This window comes from Clytia hemisphaerica, unplaced genomic scaffold (assembly GCF_902728285.1).
Source record: "Clytia hemisphaerica strain Z4C2 unplaced genomic scaffold, Clytia hemisphaerica genome assembly, whole genome shotgun sequence".
Classification (NCBI taxonomy): Eukaryota; Metazoa; Cnidaria; class Hydrozoa; order Leptothecata; family Clytiidae; genus Clytia; species Clytia hemisphaerica.
The window spans coordinates 115,136-136,633 of NW_027103633.1; the positions used below are offsets into that span (position 1 = coordinate 115,136).

Below are 21,498 nucleotides of genomic sequence, written 5' to 3' on the forward strand. Positions count from 1 at the left end.
CATTTTCTATAGCTTTAGTTTTTCTTTTAGTGTTATTTATAGATGCTGATTATGACTTTTCTCTTCTTTCAAGCTTTTTTGTGTACAATGTTATTTCTATTTTGTTTTTGCTTCTGTGATCAGTTTAAAGAAGGAAAAATACTTATTTGAGTATTTCTACATGCCCTCCTTGTGAAAAGAATGATAATATTTTGCATGATTCCTTCTCCAAAAAGTTTTGTATTTGAATTTATTTCGTGAAACCTTTTGAAGTTTTTTCTGACCCAAATTTTGTCGGCCATGACACCTTCCCTGTCCAAATTGCACTCGGGCCCATTTTTCTAAAAAATTACGCGGTCAGGCGAAATTCCGTAATGTATTTCTTCCAGATGTTGAAAATTTTCCCGACCTTCAGAGCTTTAGCGTGTCGGAAGAAAATTTCTACATCGGGTGCCAGATAAGGTTTTTAGCTCAAAAAACATTTTTCTTAGCCTAGCAGAGCCTAGGAGCCCATGTGACGAAAGAAAATTTTGAATCCGTCATTATGGATTTCAAGATTAATTTTGAAAAAAAAGTTTTCTTGGATTTTATGATTTAGACAGATTTGACAGTAGGCAAGGCCTTCCGAAAATTTCAAGTAAATCAAGTAAGTCAATCAAATGTTACAGCCACGCGAATTTGGAACCAAAATTAATAATTTCAAAAAAGTCGAAATCGAAAGTGCTTCGTATCTCCAGATAGCGAAATTTTCAGACCATGGTTCTGACCTTTTTCTCAATCAGCATAAAATTTGTGATGGATTGGTATATAATATGTGTAGGTTTGAAGTCAAAAGTTTTTTTTTCTCAAGCAAGAGAGCTAAAAAGGGTTAAAAATCTAAAATCCGCCATTATGGAAAATTGGGCCTGATCCAAATCACGGCACAGACGTTTTCTGACTCTCTAAGGTCTATACTTTCATGATCAAAAGAAAAAATGGCTATACGCGGATATGCATATGACACCTAACTCAGCCCCTAGAGTAAAAGAGAAAAGACACTGTGAAGGACCATCAGACATTTTAGGAATAGTACTTACATTTCAACAGCATCATTCGGATCTTCTTCACCATCAGTGTTTTCCATTCCAGCAAGATTATCACCATTGGTACTACGAGCACTCTGTTGGATGCTTGATCTAATAGAGGTATTGTTCATATTTCCAACAAATTGATAGAGTTCAATTGGTTCAACAGATTCACTGGCATTGTTTTCACTTTCAAATGTTTCGTTGACACTGCTATTCTCATGACTTTCATCAGTATCATCAGGTTCAGAAGATTGAATGGAATCACTTTCACTTTCAAAAGTTTCGTTAAAAGTACTATTCTGATTAATTTCACTATCAATATCATCTGGATTGTAATAATCACTTTCAATGATCATAATATTGTCAAAACTCTTCTGGGTATCATTATCACTGTCATTATCACTAGTGACATTACCATAAATTGATTGTGATAATTTCCAATGATTGTATTCTGTAGATCTTGATACTGCAGAGTTCTCGCAAATCGTGCAAGGACAGTGAATATGTTCACCTGGTAAAGAGTCACAGTAACAAATTTCTATCGAGGTTCTACTCCATTTTAATTTTGGTTTTTCCATTGTGAAATAATCCTTTCTTACATAGGCTTTATTGATTATTTTATTTCCCTTTAAATTAAAGATAATTCTGAGAGTAAAAATTTGCTAAGACTTTGTTTATGGTGCACAAATTTTAGTTAAGTACTATATAAATCTAGATAATTCTTCTAATGGAATAAGATAGGGCAAAGTGAAATATTCTATTAACACTGTCAAACATGCTAACTTAATTGGCTCAACTTCAGTATCTTTCATAGTTTCTAGCACCCGGGGGTGTACTAGGGCAAAAAGGGGTACAGGGATGCTCCGCTGGTCAGGGTACCTTTTTTCACCTCCACCAGTCCCACGCAGGGTTGCAAAAACATCAAAATCGAAAAATCCCTCATAAAAATTTGGAAAATTTAGGAATTTTAGCCATTCAGGGTCACTTTTTGGATTTTTTCTCAGCTTCTATCTTATAGAATTTTAAAATCTACTATGTTCTTCTTACTTTCCATGATACAGTATTACACATAGAAAATTTCATTTCAAATCAAATCACAAATCAAAAACGAACTTTTCATAAGCAAACTCAAGCAAAAACAGGATTCTTATCTCCAAAACTTTTATACACAACGTGGAATTTCCAGGCAAAATTTGAATACAACTTTCCCGTATTTCGAAAAACATATGCGTGTGCATATTTTTTTCTCTGCATCGTTTCTTGGATGGGAGGTAAACAAACCCATTTTTGCTGCCGATTACTTAGGAAAAGGTGGTTTTTTGGACTTTTCTTAACTTCCATTGTATGGAATTTCTTCAAAATTTTGGACTATGTTTCTACTATCCATGATACAATACTACCCTCCAATTTTTTTTTCAAACAAATTTGGGCATCGAAAGATAGAAGATAAAAACTGCTTTCCCCTAAGCAAATGCAGGCAAAATCGAGTTTGTTTACCTCCCGTGAATTTTTATCACAACGGTGGAGAACAAGTTTTTTTCCGGGAAATCTGAATTACGGGAAAGGTGTATTACACAGGAATGGTATTAGATGAAAACTGATGACGAATCACAAACTAAGACAGTCTTATTAACTTCTATAAAATAGCTCCCTCACTCCATGAAGGCAAAAGCCTAACTGAATACTCAGTGATCTAAGGCTCTATTTATACTAAAACCATTAAAAATCAATTATGTCATTAATTATTACCTTGTGGGGGAAAACAATTTTTACATTGTTTAATGTCTTTTGTGTATATAAATTATATCATGAAAAATAAAATTCCCCCACAAGGTAGTTAATGAGATAATTGATTTTTAATGGTTTTAGTATAAATAGAGCCTTAGATCACTGAGTATTCAGTTAGGCTTTTGCCTTCATGGAGTGAGGAGCTATTTTATAGAAGTGTGTCTGACTGTAAGAATAGATTGATGTATAAAAAAAACACACTTTTTGTGTGTACTGTTCGTTAAGAATAGGATTTAGTCAACTTAACCATCGAAAATAATGTCATCAAATTTGTCCTTGTTGTCAAAAAAATTTGTTCCCAGCAGTTCCCCAGAATAAATTTTCCCTGACTTTTGGTTAAAAATCCACCCTTTTTCCCTGACAAAAGTGTTGAAAAAGGGTAGTTTTTCCCTGACTCAAGATGAAAATAGATCTTTTTTCCCTGACTAACAACGGCAAATTTTTCATGTTGTAGTAAAAAAAATTATCGCGCTCTTCAAACAAAAACACCCCTGTCAGTTTTACAATAGTCAAGTGTGCTGATTTTAGTGGTTATCATGATTATTTGGAGGACCCACCATGGTTGGGTCCGACAAGAAAAACTTTGAAAAATGGAGATTCCAAGATTGGCTAAAAACCATTAAATTCAAGGCATTCTGGAAAAAAATTCCCTGGCTTTTGAGAAACAGCCCCTTTTCCAGGTTTTCCCTGACCGCTGGGAACTCTGCATAGAGAATCCCATCCCCGAAGATGAAAATGGGCATTTCATTACCCAGAAAATGCCCTGTTCCCCAGTGTGTGTTCCCCCACAGCCAGATAATCCCTTCTTTCCACCATAGTCAAAAGATACCCTTGTTTCCACACGAGTGTGAATTTCTCTTCTGTTTACATCGTATTCCCCCATTATGGAAAATCAAAAACATTTAGCACTGGCCTCACGTACCTACTTACTGTAACCTTAATCTGATTGATGATTTGCTACCGTCAAAATGACCAAGGACATAAAAATTAATTCAGCGCGCACGCGCATGGCAGACCTCGTGGATGGAAGAAATCCGCCAAATTTTTGAAAAAGTTCTTTCTTTTCTGCGGCTGCGAGCAAGGAACTTGCGGCTAGCTAGTTGACCATCAAATCACTTCTCGAGAAAACAAGAAAATCATGCCTTCTTCTACTGCTCGGTGCATGAGTAAAATGGATGCAGATGAACTATTCGAATTTTTATCACGAAAATATGGTTTGTCGTTGTCAAACAAAGTGAAAGGTTAGTGGAATTCATGTATTTTTAGTTACATTTCTTACTAGCCACACACCTGTGTTTTTTGTTTAGGATTGGGAACTGGTCATTTTCGGCCCCGAAAAAAAACCAGGCCTGGGAAAAGACCTGTGGTTGTTTCCATTTCCAAACCCAAGCCTGGGTTTTCAACATTTTTTCCTGTGAGGGTTCCCAGTGGTCAGTGAAACCTGGAAAAATGCCTATCTTAAAAACTTTCTTTTCATATCAATTCTAGAATTTGAATTAGCTTTTCCTGCACCCAGTATATCCATGAATTTGGGGTTCATCGGGGATGGGATAACAGATGGATTTTGATATTTAGCCTAGAGATACATTCTACAGTTCTGAGAAAAACCTCAGTTGAGATATTTGATTTTGAATTTTCTAAGAATGAGACTAAAAAACCATCTGATTATCCCTTTAAGTGGGAGTCGAGGGCATTGTAACTTTTATGTTTTTTAATTAAGTTTCAAAGTTCAATCTTAAACTTTAATAAAATTAAAAATATTCTGAACTGTCATGAAAAATTGTGTGGGTTTTCAATCAAGGTATAGCATGTCTATTAAAACACTCAACTTTAGAAGTCTTTGAATTCATTTGTAGATCTTGGTTTGGATGGTGAGTTGTTTGATGTTCTCCTTGGTTGTGCCCAGAGGGTGTTTTACTTTGAGAAAATGGAGATTACAATCAAACAAATGCTGATTCTGGAACGTGATTTCAACGCACCTTGTAATAATCAGTTAATGACTGGAGGGCAAATGACTCCTTCGGGGAGAGCACTTGCCTCTCAAAGACACAAATTGAGGTAAGAATTCGGAATCTAATAAATATTACTTAAGTTCTTTGTGCTTGATAAACCCTGTGCAGCCTTCAACAGGTTATCATTAATCTAGCAGGCCTAGTTTGTGGTTTTGAGAGGGGTAAATCACACCAAGAAATAGTGTGAGGGCTCTTCAGTTTTTGAGAGGTTTGAGATTGAGGGTCTACAAGTCTTATTTTATATTTTCAATTTGTTTAAACAGATTGAGAACGATAAGGAAATCGACTGATGCTGTCTGGCCACCCAAGTTGGTAGATCTTCCGACATTTGAAAGCGACAAGTTATCAAACATCATGAAATTGGAAGACATTGTGACGGACCTAAAATCAAAAAGCCTCTTCGGGCAAATGGACTTGGATGACATTAGAACTATGGTCAAGAATAGGATGACCCAGCGACGACGAGAATCAAGGAAAAGAAGCATTGACTTTACTTTACCAAGGTTAGATACTGTTTTCATTTTACAGAATTCACACAGTGTCGTTTTTATTTCCCCTGTGTAACATCTGGTGGCTGTCGGCGGAGCCGGAAGTGAGGGAGTCTATCCCCTTTTCTATTTGCGCTAGACCTGGGTGATCGAATGCTGAGGTGGAGTGCCACACCTACTCTCTTCTCCCAGTTACTTACCGCTTAGATCAGATTACCCAATCTAAGCTACTCATTCGCTGAGTTGCCGGTGACCTGGGATCGAACCCACAACCCTAGGATTGTAAGGCGAATGCCCTAACGACCAAGCTACCCGGCCTCAAATGTATATTGATGTATATTCTAGTGAAATCACTTTACAAAGAGCCTCAATACAGTCATCTATTCTCATTTTTCTTAGGAAAGCTTATCAACATCCAAAATTCATAAAATTACAACACCAAAGAAACCAAAAATGCCAATAAGAAAGGGATCTCCGAAAAATGGACCAATATCTCCTATAAGAACGAAATCTCCAAAAACCAGACCAACATCAGCAAAGAAATCAGAAAAGGTAAATAAATTCATTTATTTGGTAACAGCTTGATCTAAGGGCTGCACTTCTTAAATTAAATAGTTTTTTCTCAAGTTTTAGGGGTATTTTATGCTTTTTCAGGAGATTCAACAATTAACTTTTCTCCTATTGTCAACAGATTTCCTTAAAATCCTTGAAATCTAGCAAAGAACGAATTCAAAACCCTAAAAACCCTTTAAAATTGTGGGTGGGAATCCCTTGTAACCCTTGAAAATTGGTAAAAACTGACCCTTGAAACCCTTGAATTTGTTAAAAAAAGGAAGTGCTGGCCACCATGAATAGGGAAATTTTATATCACCATAATCAATCTGATCAAAATATTTTATTGTATATATTTCAGAGGAAGCATCTCCGTTCCACCCCCCAAATAACTGAAGATTCGCAAGAGGATACTGAGGAGACCCCGTTTCATTTTGGCAGTCCCATCAAAAAGGTAAAGATATGTGACAGCCTTATCTTATTTTTTGGCTTGAAAATTGGTAAAAACTGACCCTTGAAACCCTTGAATTTGTTAAAAAAAGGAAGTGCTGGCCACCATATCACCAAAATCAATCTGATCAAAATATTTTATTGTATATATTTCAGAAGAAGCATCTCCGTTCCATCCCCCAAATAACTGAAGATTCGCAAGAGGATACTGAGGAGACTCCGTTTCATTTTGGCAGTCCCATCAAAAAGTAAAGATATGTGACAGCCTTATCTTATTTTTTGNTGGACCCCTGATTTTCTGATACTCATTGGAGACATAGATGAGGTTATCCAATATGTCAAGTCCTTTGCAGATGACTCACAACCAAGCAATAAGAATGCTGAAGATGTAAAAATATTGCAACAAGACCTTCAGATTTAATCAATGGACAATCGCAACAATATGAAATTGAATGATGCAAAATTTGAATTGCTACGTTATGGCTCAAATACAGAAATCAAAATGAATCTCACTATACCTCACCATCAGGAGATAAAATGAAAGGAAGGAATATGTTAAAGACCTGGGAGTTCTTGTCCATGATTGTTATTAAAAACATCAAATGAATCATAATGAAAAAGCCAAAACATCATTTCTTGGTATTAGTACCTTCACACTTCCCGCTCTACACATACCATGATCACTCTATAAATCACTTGTGATCCTATACTGGAATATTGCTCGCGTTATGGGCCCCAGTACTATTAGTCTTATTCAAAGACTTGAAGAGATCCAGAATCATTCTTGAAACAAATAAAAGAACACAAAACCAAATTAGTGGAGTCTAAAGAAGCTTAGAATTACTACTTCAAAGAAGGAAGAAACGCTACAGGACATACACCTGGAAAATATTGGAAAATCTTGTGCCAAATATCAATGATTGCTTCAAATCTAAAGACCATCCAAGATTAGGACGAATGTGTTTTAGCAAATACGCCGGTCCAAACAATTCAAAATTACGCGACAGTACCCTGACTATACAAGGAGCAAAACTTTTCAATGCAATGCCAAAGAGCATTAGAAACTTGAAAAATTTAACTGTTGACAAATTCAAAAATGCACTTGACAGTGTGGCTTGAATCCTTCAGATCCTTGGTTAGAAAAAGCTATACCTGTTTACTTTTTTCTTCCCAGATTCAACAAGCCATCAACCAACAAAATTACCACTGACATCTGAAAATTCACACGACCTTTCCACTAGACACTTCTAAATTATCTGCCATTATGAAGATGTCCGAAATTAACCAATCGGGTTACAATCGGATTCCTCTGGGAGTTAGCGAGTTGGGAAAATTAAGTTATGTAATAGGTAATACATAATTTTTCGGGGGGTTAAAGTTATAAATAAAATTGAAATGGTTTGTTTTTTCTTCATTTATATTTAAGTTTCATTATCAAAAATTCTAGAAATGCTAGTTTGTAGACCATAATTAGAAATGGTTATAGATTTCGCAAATAAACACTTACAAAGCTATTACTACTATTTTACCCCCGCTTTTTAAACAGCGTCTCTGTGGGCGTGATATCAGCGGAGACAAAACGCCCTCATCGTAAGATTCTCGGGTCGTCTTATTGTTGGTTCCTTTTGTCGAGTCTTCGGTCCTATTGTTCATGCTAAATCCATACACGATGACGTCAATGTTTGGCGGGATACCTGAAAATAAAAACAAAAAGATTATCATAGGATTTTGCATAAATTACGCACCTTATACGTCATTATAAAATTATACAAAACGAAGCAAGGACTAGGCCGCCGCCTAGAGCGGGCCCTAATATTTTTCTCTCACGGTCTTCAGGGGAAAACGAAAGTGATCGATATTCTTCAAAGGAAGAATTTGCCAAACAAACCCCTAGCCAACAAGATGTATTTTGAGGTTGGGAATGGATCCTGCGAAGATGAAAAAAATTTGACTAGGTGTTTTTTTGGCAAAGCCAAAAACTCTAATTTTTTTCTTCCCTCAAGCTAAAAAGGTTACGGGTTTTGAGCAATCGAGGCAAAAATCAGCAAAAAGCTGGTGTTTTCTGTAAATCTGAGAATCGCGATAAGATCCTCACTGCTTGACAAACACTTGCAAAAAATTCCCGATGAACCCCAAACAGTGTAGCTGGAACCTCAATATTCCAGGATTAGAAAAAGCTATACCTGTTATCTTTTTTCTTTAAAGAATCAACAAGCCATCAACATCAATAAATTACACACATTTACTCAGAGAAACTTTTAAAATTATCTGCCATTATGACTTTCTTGAAGCCGTTCTGAAATGAACCAATCGGTTATGAATCGGAATTCCTATGGAGTTCTTTTCCTAAATTTGTAAAATAGCTAGTCGGCAAAAAAAACTTTTTCCCGGGGGTTTGAGGAAAACAGAACTGCTGTCATTGTTTTTATTTAACCAGATATTTAAATTTGGGCTCAAAAATTTAAATGAATAAGTTATAGTATTCATACTATTTGTATCTATCAGAAAATAAAACACTTACAGAACGACATCATTTATCATTTGGAATACCCCCGTATTTGGACCATTCCATGGTGGGCGCAAAATAGGGCGAAACTAAGTAGCACCCTCAGGCAAGATTGCCGCCTTATATTTTATTCGCCCGCGCGAGAATGCGAGCTAATCATTTTTTTCTCGCGCGCTCAAGGGGAAAAAGAAAGTGATCGATATTCTTTGAAGGAAAAACGTCAGAAACAAACCCAAAGACCAAAAGATGTATTTTGTTGTTGACAATCGATCCTGTGAAGATGAAAAAATTTCTGCTTTGCGTTTTTTTCGGAACGCTGAAAAACTCTAATTTCGATCATCCTTTAAGATAAAGAGGTTGCGAGATTTGGGCTAGCGAGGCAAAAATCGCTAAAAAGCTGGTAAAATCGTAATCCTCAAAAATCGATGTTCCAGCCTCACTGCCAAATCCGTGGTTATACAGGGTGCAGGAGAGTTGACTCAAACTCAATTTTAGACATGAAATCTCTCTGCTGATCCATTTCTTCCTTCAGGAATTATGGATTGAATGAAGATTGTGGTGTGGATCAAAAGATTCTTGCCAGAGCGGTACGCTCAAACACATCCAAAAGTATCCAAAAGTAAGTATACTCTCATCCTTGTTGTTGCAAATACATCCTGTAGATGACTGATGTTGTTTTTTCTGAAAGCTTGATTTCCTAGTGTGACGATCTATCTTGATGAAGTGAAGTTATAAAGATCTTTCAGGATCTTTAATGACCCAAACTTTCAGACCCAAACTCCCTGTTTTGAATAACAATGTAACAAATTAAAGCAGATCAATGGTGTAAGCCAAGTATAAGAAAGACATCAAACACATCGAGATATGACAAAACATAAAAATAACATAAAGATATCAAAGTTTTATACCCTTTTTCCTTCCAGTTCCAGTTCTCAGTCGGGTGTTTAAGATAAAAACTGCAACTATTGCTCTTTTCGGAAATTATTGCCGAAAACGGCAATTTTTTTAACGATGAAATGCTGAATCAGCAAAATGTGTTGTCCTTTTAAGGGCAAAGATGTCAGAGGTGTTTGAAAATAGTAAAATTGCATCGAGAAAAAGGTTTTTCGGATTTTTAAAAGTGATTTTTTCAATTTTTCGTTGCTCAATAACATGAAAAGTTCTAAAATAATAAGTTAAAAGATCCTGCAACGATGCCGAAACACAGCCAGAAAGGGATAACAAAACCCCCGTTGTAAATTTGTTTACATATGACTCGATTTTGCTATCTGCATTTCCAACAAAAACCTGTTGAAAACAAAACTAAACGAGGCACAGTGGGCCTACTTATCGCAAGGGTGTCAAATACCACGTGTTCAATAATAAAATCAACTTTTATTTCCAAAAACGGCAATAATTGCCGAAAACGGCAATTTTCATTTATTTACTTTTTTATTTTTCTGCTGATTCAGCATTTCATCGTTAAAAAAATTGCCGTTTTCGGCAATAATTTCCGAAAAGAGCAATAATTGCAGTTTTTATCTTAAACACCCGACTGGTTCTGCAGTCTTGAATTTTTGGTGTGTACATTTAGTCTCGACTGTTTTTAAAAGTTGGGGAAAAACTTGGACACAACTGGTTGGCTAATCGAAGCAAGACTATTTGGCCGTGGCAGAGATTTTTGTCCCAAGTGTCAGGAAACGCGGTCATTGCTCAGAAAAAACTCACCAAAGTTTTTCACACGCGATCACCTGAAGCAATCAAACCTAAATGCAGGCTAGCTACTCTTTATATCCAGCCACTGATCTCTAAATATTTGACTGGATCGGAAATTGATATCTGTGCCGCCGGCCTCTTTCATGGTTGGGTAATAAAGCTGAATAAAGGGGAACCCTTTTTTATGGCGCGCGGAAGCGCCATTAAATACGATCTTTTTAAAACAACACCATCTCGTTTAAAACGATACTATCTTTAGTTTAAAACGATACTATCACATTTAAAACGATACTATCTCGTTTAAAACGATAGCATCTCGTTTAAAACAATAGCATCTCGTTTAAAACAATACTATCTTGTTTAAAACGATACTATCTTTTTAAAACAATACTATCTTCGTTTAAAAACATACTATCTTTTTAAAACAATACTATCTTTTTTTTAAAACATACTATTTTCGTTTAAAAACATACTATCTTTTTAAAACAATACTATCTTTTTTTAAAAACATACTATCTCATTTAAAAAGAAACTATCATATTTGAACCGATACTTACATCCAAAATCGAAATAGAAACTTTTTCTCTTTCTTCAATAGGGCCGAGTTACGGTTGTCGAGTTATAGATCAACTAATTTGACTGATTATAAAAAATTCCGAGTTATAATAATATAAATCTTTCTTGTCTCGTTTATCGAATTTTCAACTGTGCGCATGTGCATTACGATAACATGTGGCCGATCACCACGCTCTCTCAGCCGCCCTTAAGGGTAGCTTTTTTGGATTTCCAAAGTCCCGCTAAGGGTCGGAAAAATCAGAAAATTAAATTTCAGTCCCACTAAGGGTCGGAAAAATTTCAACTTTCTACCCCCTGGAAGATCGAAATTTGGTCAAATTTGTCCTGCTAAGGGTCGTTGAATCCAATCCTTTTTTAAACCAGCAACTTGTTCCTCGTTAATGATTTTGGTTGGCCTTCCCCTCCTCCTTAACGCCATAATGTGTGTGTCACTCTACCCCAAGTTACCCACTCTCCACCGTAGCCCCTATGATTTGGGTAAAAGAGACAAAACCTTACTCGACATTTAAAAAATATATATTTTCACTCGTTAAACTGTTAACTCGGCTTTTCAAACCGTAAGTTTCTTTTTTTTTAAATGAAATTTATAATTTATTTTCGAGTTAGTTAACTCTAAAACAAAATTTAAAAAAAATATTTCGAGTTACAAAACAACAGTAAAAAACTTTTTCGAGTTAAGAAGTTATGACGTCATAATTTGAGACTTATGACGTCACATTCGTCGTAACTCGGGTTTTTGTAACTCGGGTTTTTGTAACTCGAGTTTTTGTAACTCGGGTTTTCCGGGCCTCGTATGTTTTTAAACGAAGATGGTATGTTTTTAAAAAACAAAGTATTCTTTTAAAAGATAGTATGTTTTTAAACGAAGATAGTATTGTTTTAAAAAAATAGTATGTTTTTAAACGAAGATAGTATGTTTTAAAAAGATAGTATTGTTTTAAACAAGATAGTATTTATTGGCGCTTCCGCGCGCCATACTTTTTCCCCTCTCGTTTCTGGCTTCTTTCCTTGTTCCTACAGGTCCCAAGATGTTATTGGCAAGGTTTGTGTTGAAATTGCTATGAATTTATATTTTGAGAAAATCATGTTATCTTTTTCTCTAGCTAATAGTGTGTAAACCATCAATCTAATCATGAGAAGTTGCGTTTTTGATTGGTTTGGTTGATATTCGTTTGATGATATATTCGTTTGATTTTCTCAAATTTCCTTTTTGAAGTTCTGTGGTTACTTTTGGAAATGAATATTCCTTTTTGATTTGTTACAACATTTTAAATAGGACAATTTTATAAGCATGTCTCGCTACATTGTATTACCTCTAGGATACGACCCTCAACATGGCCCGAGAATTCTCGGGCCAAAACTTTTATTGGAATTCGCGTAAAGCAGCTCCAGCTGGCCCGAGAATAGACCTTTTTTTAAAGAGGCAGCCATGTTGAATAATTATGTACTCCAGCATAAAAACAATGATACATTACTGTATCTTGCATATTTTAAAAATTATACATGGCTGTATCATTGTTTTTATGCTGGAGTACATAATTATTCAACATGGCTGCCTCTTTAAAAAAAGGTCTATTCGGGCCGTGTTCGGGCCACACGCGGGGCACGCACGGGCCACACTCAGGCCAATTTTGAAAACTTGATTTAAACAGGACTGAATTTTGTTAACATTTTCTTTGAGAAAAACTTGGTTTCTCTTAATTATATTAAATATATGAATGTTGTAAATTCATATAAATATTAAATGTCTTATTTGGTATGAAAACATAGTTATAAATATACTTAGCAGTTGAGCACACTGTCATATTTCAAACGACAAAAAAATGAGTAATCACATCATTTAGCGCCACGCTAAACAAAAGAAAAAAAAGAAAGATCAAAGGCTTAAAACAAAAAGTACTTAAAACGTTCAATAACACGTCGTGGTGAAAACAAAAATACGATATTCGTTTAGCGGCTCTTATAAGGAGCACATTGATATATATTTCTGCTACCCCACAACTTGCAGTCGAAAAATTGAGCAAAATATTGAAAATATTTCTGCGGTGAAGTTTTTCAAATTTCCTTATAGAAATCTCATGTTTGGCACTCCTACACGGTAGAAAAGTGAAGAGATGAGAAATATGACGTAAACACGATGCAAGTAGTAATTATATTCCCAAGTGATTACGAAAAGTTATTCTTTCAACAATGGTAAGTTTTTTATTACGTCTATTAGGATGACGTCTTTGCAGATTCCTGTGAGAGTTACTTTAAGAAGGTCATTGACATGCGAATGAGTTCAAGGATATTATCTAAGGCCCTCTTTATATCACGATCAATAGGGGATAAAAGCTTGCTTTTTTATGCTTTCTCACAAGCATTAATGTATATTAAGGCAACGTAAAAAGCTCGGTAAAATAGTGGGAAGAAATATCATTTTATCAGATACGTATTATCCATGTATCACGCGAGTGGTATTTTAGCTCTCCCGCCTCTCGCACCTCCCTGTGTCACAACAAAGGAAGTATACCATATTACATCCCTGTCTCATGCAAGTGTGCAAGTGATGTTTTGCTTTCCTATCTCCCTGTCTCACAACGAAGGAAATACACATCATGTCCTTGTCGGAATACACATTACATCTCTGTCTTGTGCGAGTGGGATTTTTTACTTTCTCGTCACTTTTGTCTTAATGACGCGACTTAGAATACCGCTATTATTACCCTAAGTCGATTAATTTTCGCATGTACTTTTTTTTAGAGAATTGAGAATTCTAAAAAATTCGCTGCGAAGCAGCCTCTTTTTCACTAGATTTCACCAAATTTCTTTAGTTTTAACGGATTTTCAATTTATAGCAAGAACTAAGTTTTGCGAAAAGGGCCAAAACTCATGAAAATTACGAATTTACCATTTTCATCGACCTCTAACGTTAGAGGTCGATGCCATTTTCAATTACTCCACGCGAAGTTTAATCCACCTAAAGCGGCAGATACGTAAGGTATTTGAGTACAGAATTTCACCGGTTTGGGGACTGTAAAGATCTTCTAACGCCACATGATGGACATTTAAAAATGTTAGAAAGGTTTTGAAACGCTGTTGTGTGTCAACTGTTTCATATTTGATCGGTATTAAGATGTGGTTTTGCCAGTTGAAGATTAAAATTTGAATATATTGGTGCTTTTCTTTCTAGATATTCCAAATGGACTTGCCGAATAATGGTACAGCTATCAAGTATCCCGGATCGAGAAGTCAACGCATCGCCATATTGCACATACAACATTAATTAGGAAAAGGTATTTCGTTCTCGAATGTTTCACCTGGTTTTATCGTCATCCTTTATACCATTTTAATATGTATCTTTTCTTCTAGTAAAATAATTTTGTCATACACCCCTATTTAAGGTCGTTGACGTCTATCTAAAGATAAGCTCAATAATCTAATGAAGCCCTGAATATACCGCAAAATTAGTTTCATGACAATATTTTTTTAATTCATTCGTTGCCTTTTAAATAGGGACCACTGGGTGAACCGATAATCGAGATCGTTCTCAGGTAGACATGACTCTTAATTGTCAACTTGACTAAAACACGACAGAAAAATCGTTTGTTCACCATCGAAGCGCGAAGAACTATGCACCCGATTGTATCCACGGAGATTATATATACAAATTCTTTTATTACACCCCTATATCAGTGACCCGGTCAGCTCCACTCAATGATGAATTACCCGGTGAAAGAAATTGCATAGAACCCAAATCAAAGATCTTATTTATGGTCTTACCGTCTTACCCCGGTCAATCTCAGTTTTTTTAAGAATTCTTGAATATTAGTTGGAAGTCAATTTTTCCCTACCAGAGGAAGTTAAAGGTTATCACTTAGTGAGCTTTGGAGATCCTATATTAAGACCCGGTGGGTTTCAAAACTTCACTGGGTCACTGAGAAAGGGGTGTTCTATTATATATGAAATATAGAAAATGTACTTCTATGCGTGTTAGTAAATGTCCCGGGACAATGTATATCATCCGTTTATGAATTGGGGAGAGAAAAACTCCATATTGAGTAATTAAGTCATTCTGAGGGGCTCAGATAGCCGATAGAACTTTCCAAAGGGGATAAACTTGAAAAATTTGGGGGGAAATGATGAAAATTTCGAAGAGTTAACAAAAGTACACGCCGTCGCAATTTTTCCCCGACCATTTAAAACCCCAAATTTTCTTCCCCGTTAAGATATTTTGCAATAGAAATTTCCCGCTGTAGGTCCCCACCGGGTTCTGTGATACAAGAGTGTTGTGCAGATTATTATGTTCTTCTATTGCTCGTTTATCCTTCTGACATGTGATCTTCACAGCTTTGGTAAAAAAAAAAACGCAAAGCAAATGCTTGGTGAGTTTTTTTGTTCTTATAAAAAGTCTTTGTTTCTTGCTCCATCTTGATTCCAAAGAAGACAGGCCCTAAAAATGAAATCGGAAAAATGATCAAATTATATCTAATCTCACTAATTATGCCAATTAACTAAGTGTTAATAACATTTTCAAGTTTCAATTTATACCGTTGCAAAATCAATTTGCTTGCGTGTTCTCGAGTTTTTGGATATCGTGGGATTTGAAGATTTCTAGTGTTTTAATTGCTTTGATAGATTCAAAACACAAGTTACTCTGCGGTGGAACATTATGATGTTCTCATTCGATAGGTCTTTTTGCTTTTCTTTTTTGTATAGAGATGACTTGAAAAGATCGCTCAGTACTCGACTGCTTAGGGTGGAAATATTTGCTAGTAAACTGGTCCTGGTTTTAAACTGAAGCGCGTCCACGGGAAGCTCGTAAAGTTTTTTTGAGCGATATAAACAAAACAGACAAATCTTATTATGTACTATTTTGTTTGACTGGACATGCTAAATCAATTTAAATATGGAATCTTCTGACGCAGACACAAAGGTTAGACTCAATGGACCCAGCCAGACAGGCTTAAAAGCGTTATGAAAAAGGAGGCCCGAACATGGCCCGAATGACTCGGGTCATGTTCGGCCCAAAATAATTGATAGGGTCTCTCGGCCCGAACATGGCCCGAAGAGGCCAGAGAATTCCCCGGCCATGTCGAGGGTCGTTCTAGGATAAAGCCTTAGGGAAAGAACATCTGAAATTGAAAAAGAATCGTATAGGGGGACTTTTGCTTTCTTTAGAGGGTGTTGGCATAAAGGGGGGTTTTTGCTTTTCATAAGTTTTTCATTGGTCTCTCTGGCAAAATTTAGAATTTTAAACATCTACTTCTAATTTATTTTTTCAGGTAATAAAAGATGATAATAATAAAAAAGACAATAAATCTTACATAAATTTTGGTTACACATTTTATTAACATGGAGAATGGATTTTCATCAATCAGAAATAATCCCAGTGGTGGTGCTATTCCCAAAACTGGGAAAAGTAAATTCTACACAACGGAACTAAGTTTTGAGGATAACTTTGATCCATCTAATTATATTCAAAAGAACACTCAACATCCAACAATAAAAGAAGATGATTCTTTTACCAAGCCGGCGAACCCAGAACCTGAAAAACAAAAAGAAACTATCAATGACATTTCAAGTCATAAAGTTAAACAGTCAGGAAGTCCTCTCATGTGCTATGTTGTAAGACTTAAACATGGTGATGAGCTAAGAAAGTCTTTGTTATCCTTTGTCAAAAAGAATGGACTAAAAGCAGCTTTTATTATGTCTTGTGTGGGTAGTTGCACATCAGCACGTGTACGCTTGGCGAGTGCTACCCCAGAAAATGAAGCCAATTATGTAAGTTTTTTTGCTTTTGACTCTGATAACATTCTTGCACTTATTGTGTTATTTTTCCATCCCCAGCCAGACCATATTTTAGAAAGGTTGTCAAAAAGGCACTTTTTTAGTGTTTTTCCACTAAAAAGGCTGTTTTTACCAAAATTTTAGCGATTTCAGGAGGGGCAGCTAAAAGGGCATAAAAATGGCCTGCCCACTGAATTCTCTGACTAGGAAACAATGGAATTCGAATCCCCAGCCATAAGAAAACATGGGAGTATCAATCCCCACCGAGTTTTGGTCTGCTATTTGAAGGGGGTGCCTTTAAGAAACCATTTATCTCAATGTAATCTCATTTCTTTTCAGATGCTAGATTTGATCAATCCGATGGAAATTGTTTCATTAGATGGGACATTATCAGGGGGTGGTCACCTTCATGTTGGACTAGCAGATTATAGCGGTAAAATGATGGGTGGCCACCTGCTGGAGTTGGTTGTTGACACCACAGCTGAGGTAGTGATAGGAGATTGTAGTTCATTGTCATTTACCAGAACTTATGATCAATCCACCGGTTTCCATGAGTTACAGGTTTCTGATAGATAAATGCTGGCTTGTTTCATTGCCATTTACCTAACCAATGATCAAACCGCTGAGTTCAATGAGTTAACAAGTTTCTGATAGATTATTACTTGTTTGTTTCATTGTCATTTACCATAACATATGATCAAACCACTGGTTTCCATGAGTTACAAGTTTCTGATCAATTATTGTTGATTTTTTGTATGGTGTGTGGTGTAGTGAAAACATTTTCTGAGAATTCATTCATAACCGGCACTTGATTACTTTTGTTTGCAATCGTCAAGATGTTGATTTCACCATATTGATCGATACTACATTTTCATTTTGAACTACTGATGTTGTGCGTATTCAAAATGCAATTTTGGCTTTAGACAGAATGTGAACATACAGCATGTCTGCAAAGAGTCTGCTAAATTGCGTGGGTTGCGTGGGTGCGTGGGTCAATATTTTTGCGTGGGTCAATATTCTTGCGTGGGTCATTTTTTTGCGTGGGTGCGTGGGTCAAAATATTTTTTGCGTGGGTCAAAAATTTTGCGTGGGTCAAATTTTTTGCGTGGGTCATATTTTTTGCGGGGGTCATTATTTTTTGCGTGGGTCAAAAATTTTGCGTGGGTCAAATTTTTTGCGTGGGTCAAAGTTTTTGCGTGGGTCACTATTTTTTTGGTCATTTTTTAGCTAACTCGATTTTTTTACCAAATTAAAACTTTCAAGTTATCTTATACAAAAATGTATTGTGTATCTATGAAAACTAAACAAAAGCACACTGTTTTTATGTAACGCGTTGTGGTTTATTTTGCATAGCTGCACTTATTTACTATAATATTATACAGAATCAACACACACCCGTCTAATTTTTGTAGACACACTTCAGGATCACACTTTTGAATTTTAGCATGCTATATTTCAGGATTCCAGTGTCATGGAAATAAACCCTATAACTCTAAGCAAAAAAAACGAGATATAATAAAATAATAAAAAGTACAGCATCTTTATTTCGTCCAATTTTTTAAATTGGCCTTTAATGTACTTAAATCAAAGAAATTACAAGTGGGGTGGACGAAATAATTGACAACAATTAAATTGTTTAGTAATCGGTCGCCTAATGAATATAACTTTTGTAGAAAAATTTTCAGATTTTGTCGCAATTTGCTTTGTTCTTTAACACTCAAAGAAAACCCAAAAGATTAAAGCGTGCTATAAGAAGCTATAAAAGCTGACATGTTCAGTCAGCGGAATTAAAAAATATAAAGCCGCTTGACTGTGTACATTTTTTTGGCCATATTCTTAGGTATATACAAAACGTAACTACAGTATTAATTTTGGACGAAATCTCCCAAAAGGGAAAATTCCACTTATAAAATGACACTCCCCTGTTGGAAACATTCTTTCCGACCTCGTTTATTGGAACAAATTCACCATATTCAGAAAGTACGGAACTGTACAGCTATGCAAAATAAACAAAATAAACCAAAACGTGTTATGTAAAACACATCCAACATTTTGGATGTGACCAGCTCGAATTTTCTTTTTTTCGAATTACAGATAGAATTTTGACCCACGCAAAAATTTTGACCCATGCAAAAAATAATGACCCACGCAAAAAATAATGACCCACGCAAAAAATAATGACCCACGCAAAAAATAAAAAAATGAACCCACGCAAAAAAATACCCACGCAAAAATTGACCCACGCAAAAAATATGACCCACGCAAAAAATTTGACCCACGCAAAAAATATGACCCACGCAAAAAATTTGACCCACGCAAAAAATATTTTGACCCACGCACCCACGCAAAAAAATGACCCACGCAAAAATATTGACCCACGCACCCACGCACCCACGCAACCCACGCAATTTAGCAGACTCGTCTGCAAAAAGCAGGATATTTGAATGCAAAGAAATTCTCATAATTCGTGTGCAAATCTTTTGACCTAATTATACTTTATTTCTTCTTTCAAAAACATTTTTTGTCTTACTGATTGCTAGTGATTTAACAATGAATCACCATCCTGCACCATCCTTATTTTGAAATCTAGTATGGTGAATGATTTCAAGGATATTCCTTTCATTGCAGTGATTTTGTCGTATATTTTTTCTTTGGATTGTTTTAGCTAGTTTTTGGATCTGTATAGCTTTTCAATGTTCTGGCTGAATTAATCCTAACTAAACATCCTAACGGCCTTCATTGCTAAATACTTAATCATCTGAAACATTTTACAGGTTTTGTTGATGGTTTATCTATTGTATGATGTCTTTGTATTTTTGTATATTTACAGTATTATTCATAATGCAATCACACAAATTATTGATAAACGCTGTGACATTGACATCTCATAAATTTCTGAAACTAAAAATGAAGATTCTTTAGAAATTCTTTTTCATTTTAAAGACATGAGCCATGTTAGTTTGTTCAGCAATATAAATCTTGCCAGCTATTGGGGGAAAACCGTAACTTGGTCTAATGTCAACATTCGCAATCGAATCGAGATAGAAATAACAAAAAAAGACGGAGAATCAATCAATAGTGATAAGGGTGACGAAATTAGATGTGGGATGTCGGCATTAGACGTTACAGTGTTTTCGATAAAGTGGGGTTAAAGTAGTGCCATTAGTTTCATAGTCAGCAGGACTAGGCAACTCTAATTTTCAACTTTTGAGATATTAGAATGACAATAATTTCCATTCTCAACCTTTTCAAATTTAAATAGTGTATATTTTTGTGACTTCATTCATATTATATAGAAATTTTGTATTATTTTTTGTAAAATCTTCGTGACAGAGTTTGAAATCATTTATTTTAAAACAGATTGTATCAAAGTTTATTTAGATTGTTAGCTTTTAAAAAAGGGGTTTTTTGAGGTGATATAACTTGTATAAAGTTTTTTTTCTCCGGACTTTTTTGTTTGTTTGATTTTATTGGTACATTACCACAATGTAATCTTTATCGAGTTTCGTCTGGTCCTATTTTTAAAATAGTCAATCGTACCTAATGCCATGCTTTATTTTTTGGAATTAAGTATTGGTAATCGTCTAAAATCGGTCTAGATTTATTAAAATTCATGAATTGGTAGCATGAGACTGGCACCATGTTGAAAAACATGAAATTTTACGATTTTTAGTTAAATTTTTCTTTTATTTTAAACGATATTTCTATTCATAGTATCACTTACTACTATTTATGCAGAGCATTTTTGTTTACATTTTAATTCTTTTGAGATTCATTTTATAAACACAGTTTTTATGCCTTGGAAATCTTATTTGTTAAATACCTTGCTTTCTTCCATAGCTCGTTAATTTCTAATTATCGTGGCTAAATTTATCGATGCCATTGGGCTTTTCCGGAAATAGTCCGTCCCCCCCCCCTGTAGAGGATATCGGATATCCAAGGGGTTAAATAAGAGTGGATATCTTTACTAATAAAGAGGATATCCAGGGGGTTCGATACTTCGAAAAATCAATATCCTCAATAGTGGGGGTTTTTTCTGGAATAGCCCATTTCAAAGTTTATGTCTTGATCTTTAGCGCCATAACAGTTAGTCTCATCGAATTCGTCCCTCTACGAATCATTATAACCCTTTCTTCGTTTTACTCTCTAATTGGACTGTATTTTCAACCATGACAGTTCGATTATCAACAACGGTGGAAAATGAATTTATTATCCATTTTCAAGAACAATGAAAAATAAATACACGTTTTTTATATAAGAACAAACTATAAGAAAATAAGGCTCGACAGGTTTCGAGGCAAAAATATCATGAATAAGTTAAGAACGATTTAAATAGGCTCTGTGATTCTAAATCCCAAAAAGAACTGCAAAAAGTATATTTTAAGGACATTTTAGGCTTAAAACTCAAAAATAAAAGAACATCTGAAGGCTTCAAAAAGTTCTTTTGAAAAAATATGTGTAAAGTGCTTGTAAAAAACTATTATCCAGAACTAGAAGTGACCAGCTATTAAATGTAACATTCATTCAATTACTTATTTTATTCATTTTATTTAGATTTCAAATTCAAAATAAAAGCATTCATTGAAGAAAGATCATTAAAGATGCGAAGTGAAAGA

At 35.3% G+C, this 21,498-nt stretch overlaps 2 protein-coding genes and 2 long non-coding RNA genes across 4 annotated transcripts; all 4 read left to right on the plus strand.

Annotated features, from left to right (window-relative positions):
- Positions 1–3,320: 3,320 nt before the first annotated feature.
- On the plus strand, positions 3,321–5,410 carry LOC136802673 (uncharacterized). The gene is made up of 3 exons (XM_067059433.1): positions 3,321–4,075; positions 4,691–4,892; positions 5,110–5,410. Exons 1-3 carry the CDS (start codon positions 3,973–3,975, stop codon positions 5,408–5,410), a joined length of 606 nt encoding a protein of 201 aa, XP_066915534.1. The 5' UTR covers positions 3,321–3,972.
- Positions 5,411–5,434: 24 nt separating this feature from the next.
- LOC136802696 (uncharacterized) lies at positions 5,435–6,579 on the plus strand. The gene is made up of 3 exons (XR_010846034.1): positions 5,435–5,886; positions 6,248–6,340; positions 6,493–6,579. It is a non-coding gene; the product is annotated as an uncharacterized lncRNA (long non-coding RNA).
- A 5,614-nt stretch (positions 6,580–12,193) lies between these two features.
- LOC136802605 (uncharacterized) lies at positions 12,194–15,430 on the plus strand. Its single transcript, XR_010846023.1, has 3 exons — positions 12,194–13,306; positions 14,286–14,388; positions 14,609–15,430. It is a non-coding gene; the product is annotated as an uncharacterized lncRNA (long non-coding RNA).
- A 951-nt stretch (positions 15,431–16,381) lies between these two features.
- On the plus strand, positions 16,382–17,552 carry LOC136802606 (bifunctional protein GlmU-like). Its single transcript, XM_067059358.1, has 2 exons — positions 16,382–16,876; positions 17,222–17,552. Exons 1-2 carry the CDS (start codon positions 16,448–16,450, stop codon positions 17,456–17,458), a joined length of 666 nt encoding a protein of 221 aa, XP_066915459.1. The 5' UTR covers positions 16,382–16,447; the 3' UTR covers positions 17,459–17,552.
- Positions 17,553–21,498: the final 3,946 nt, after the last annotated feature.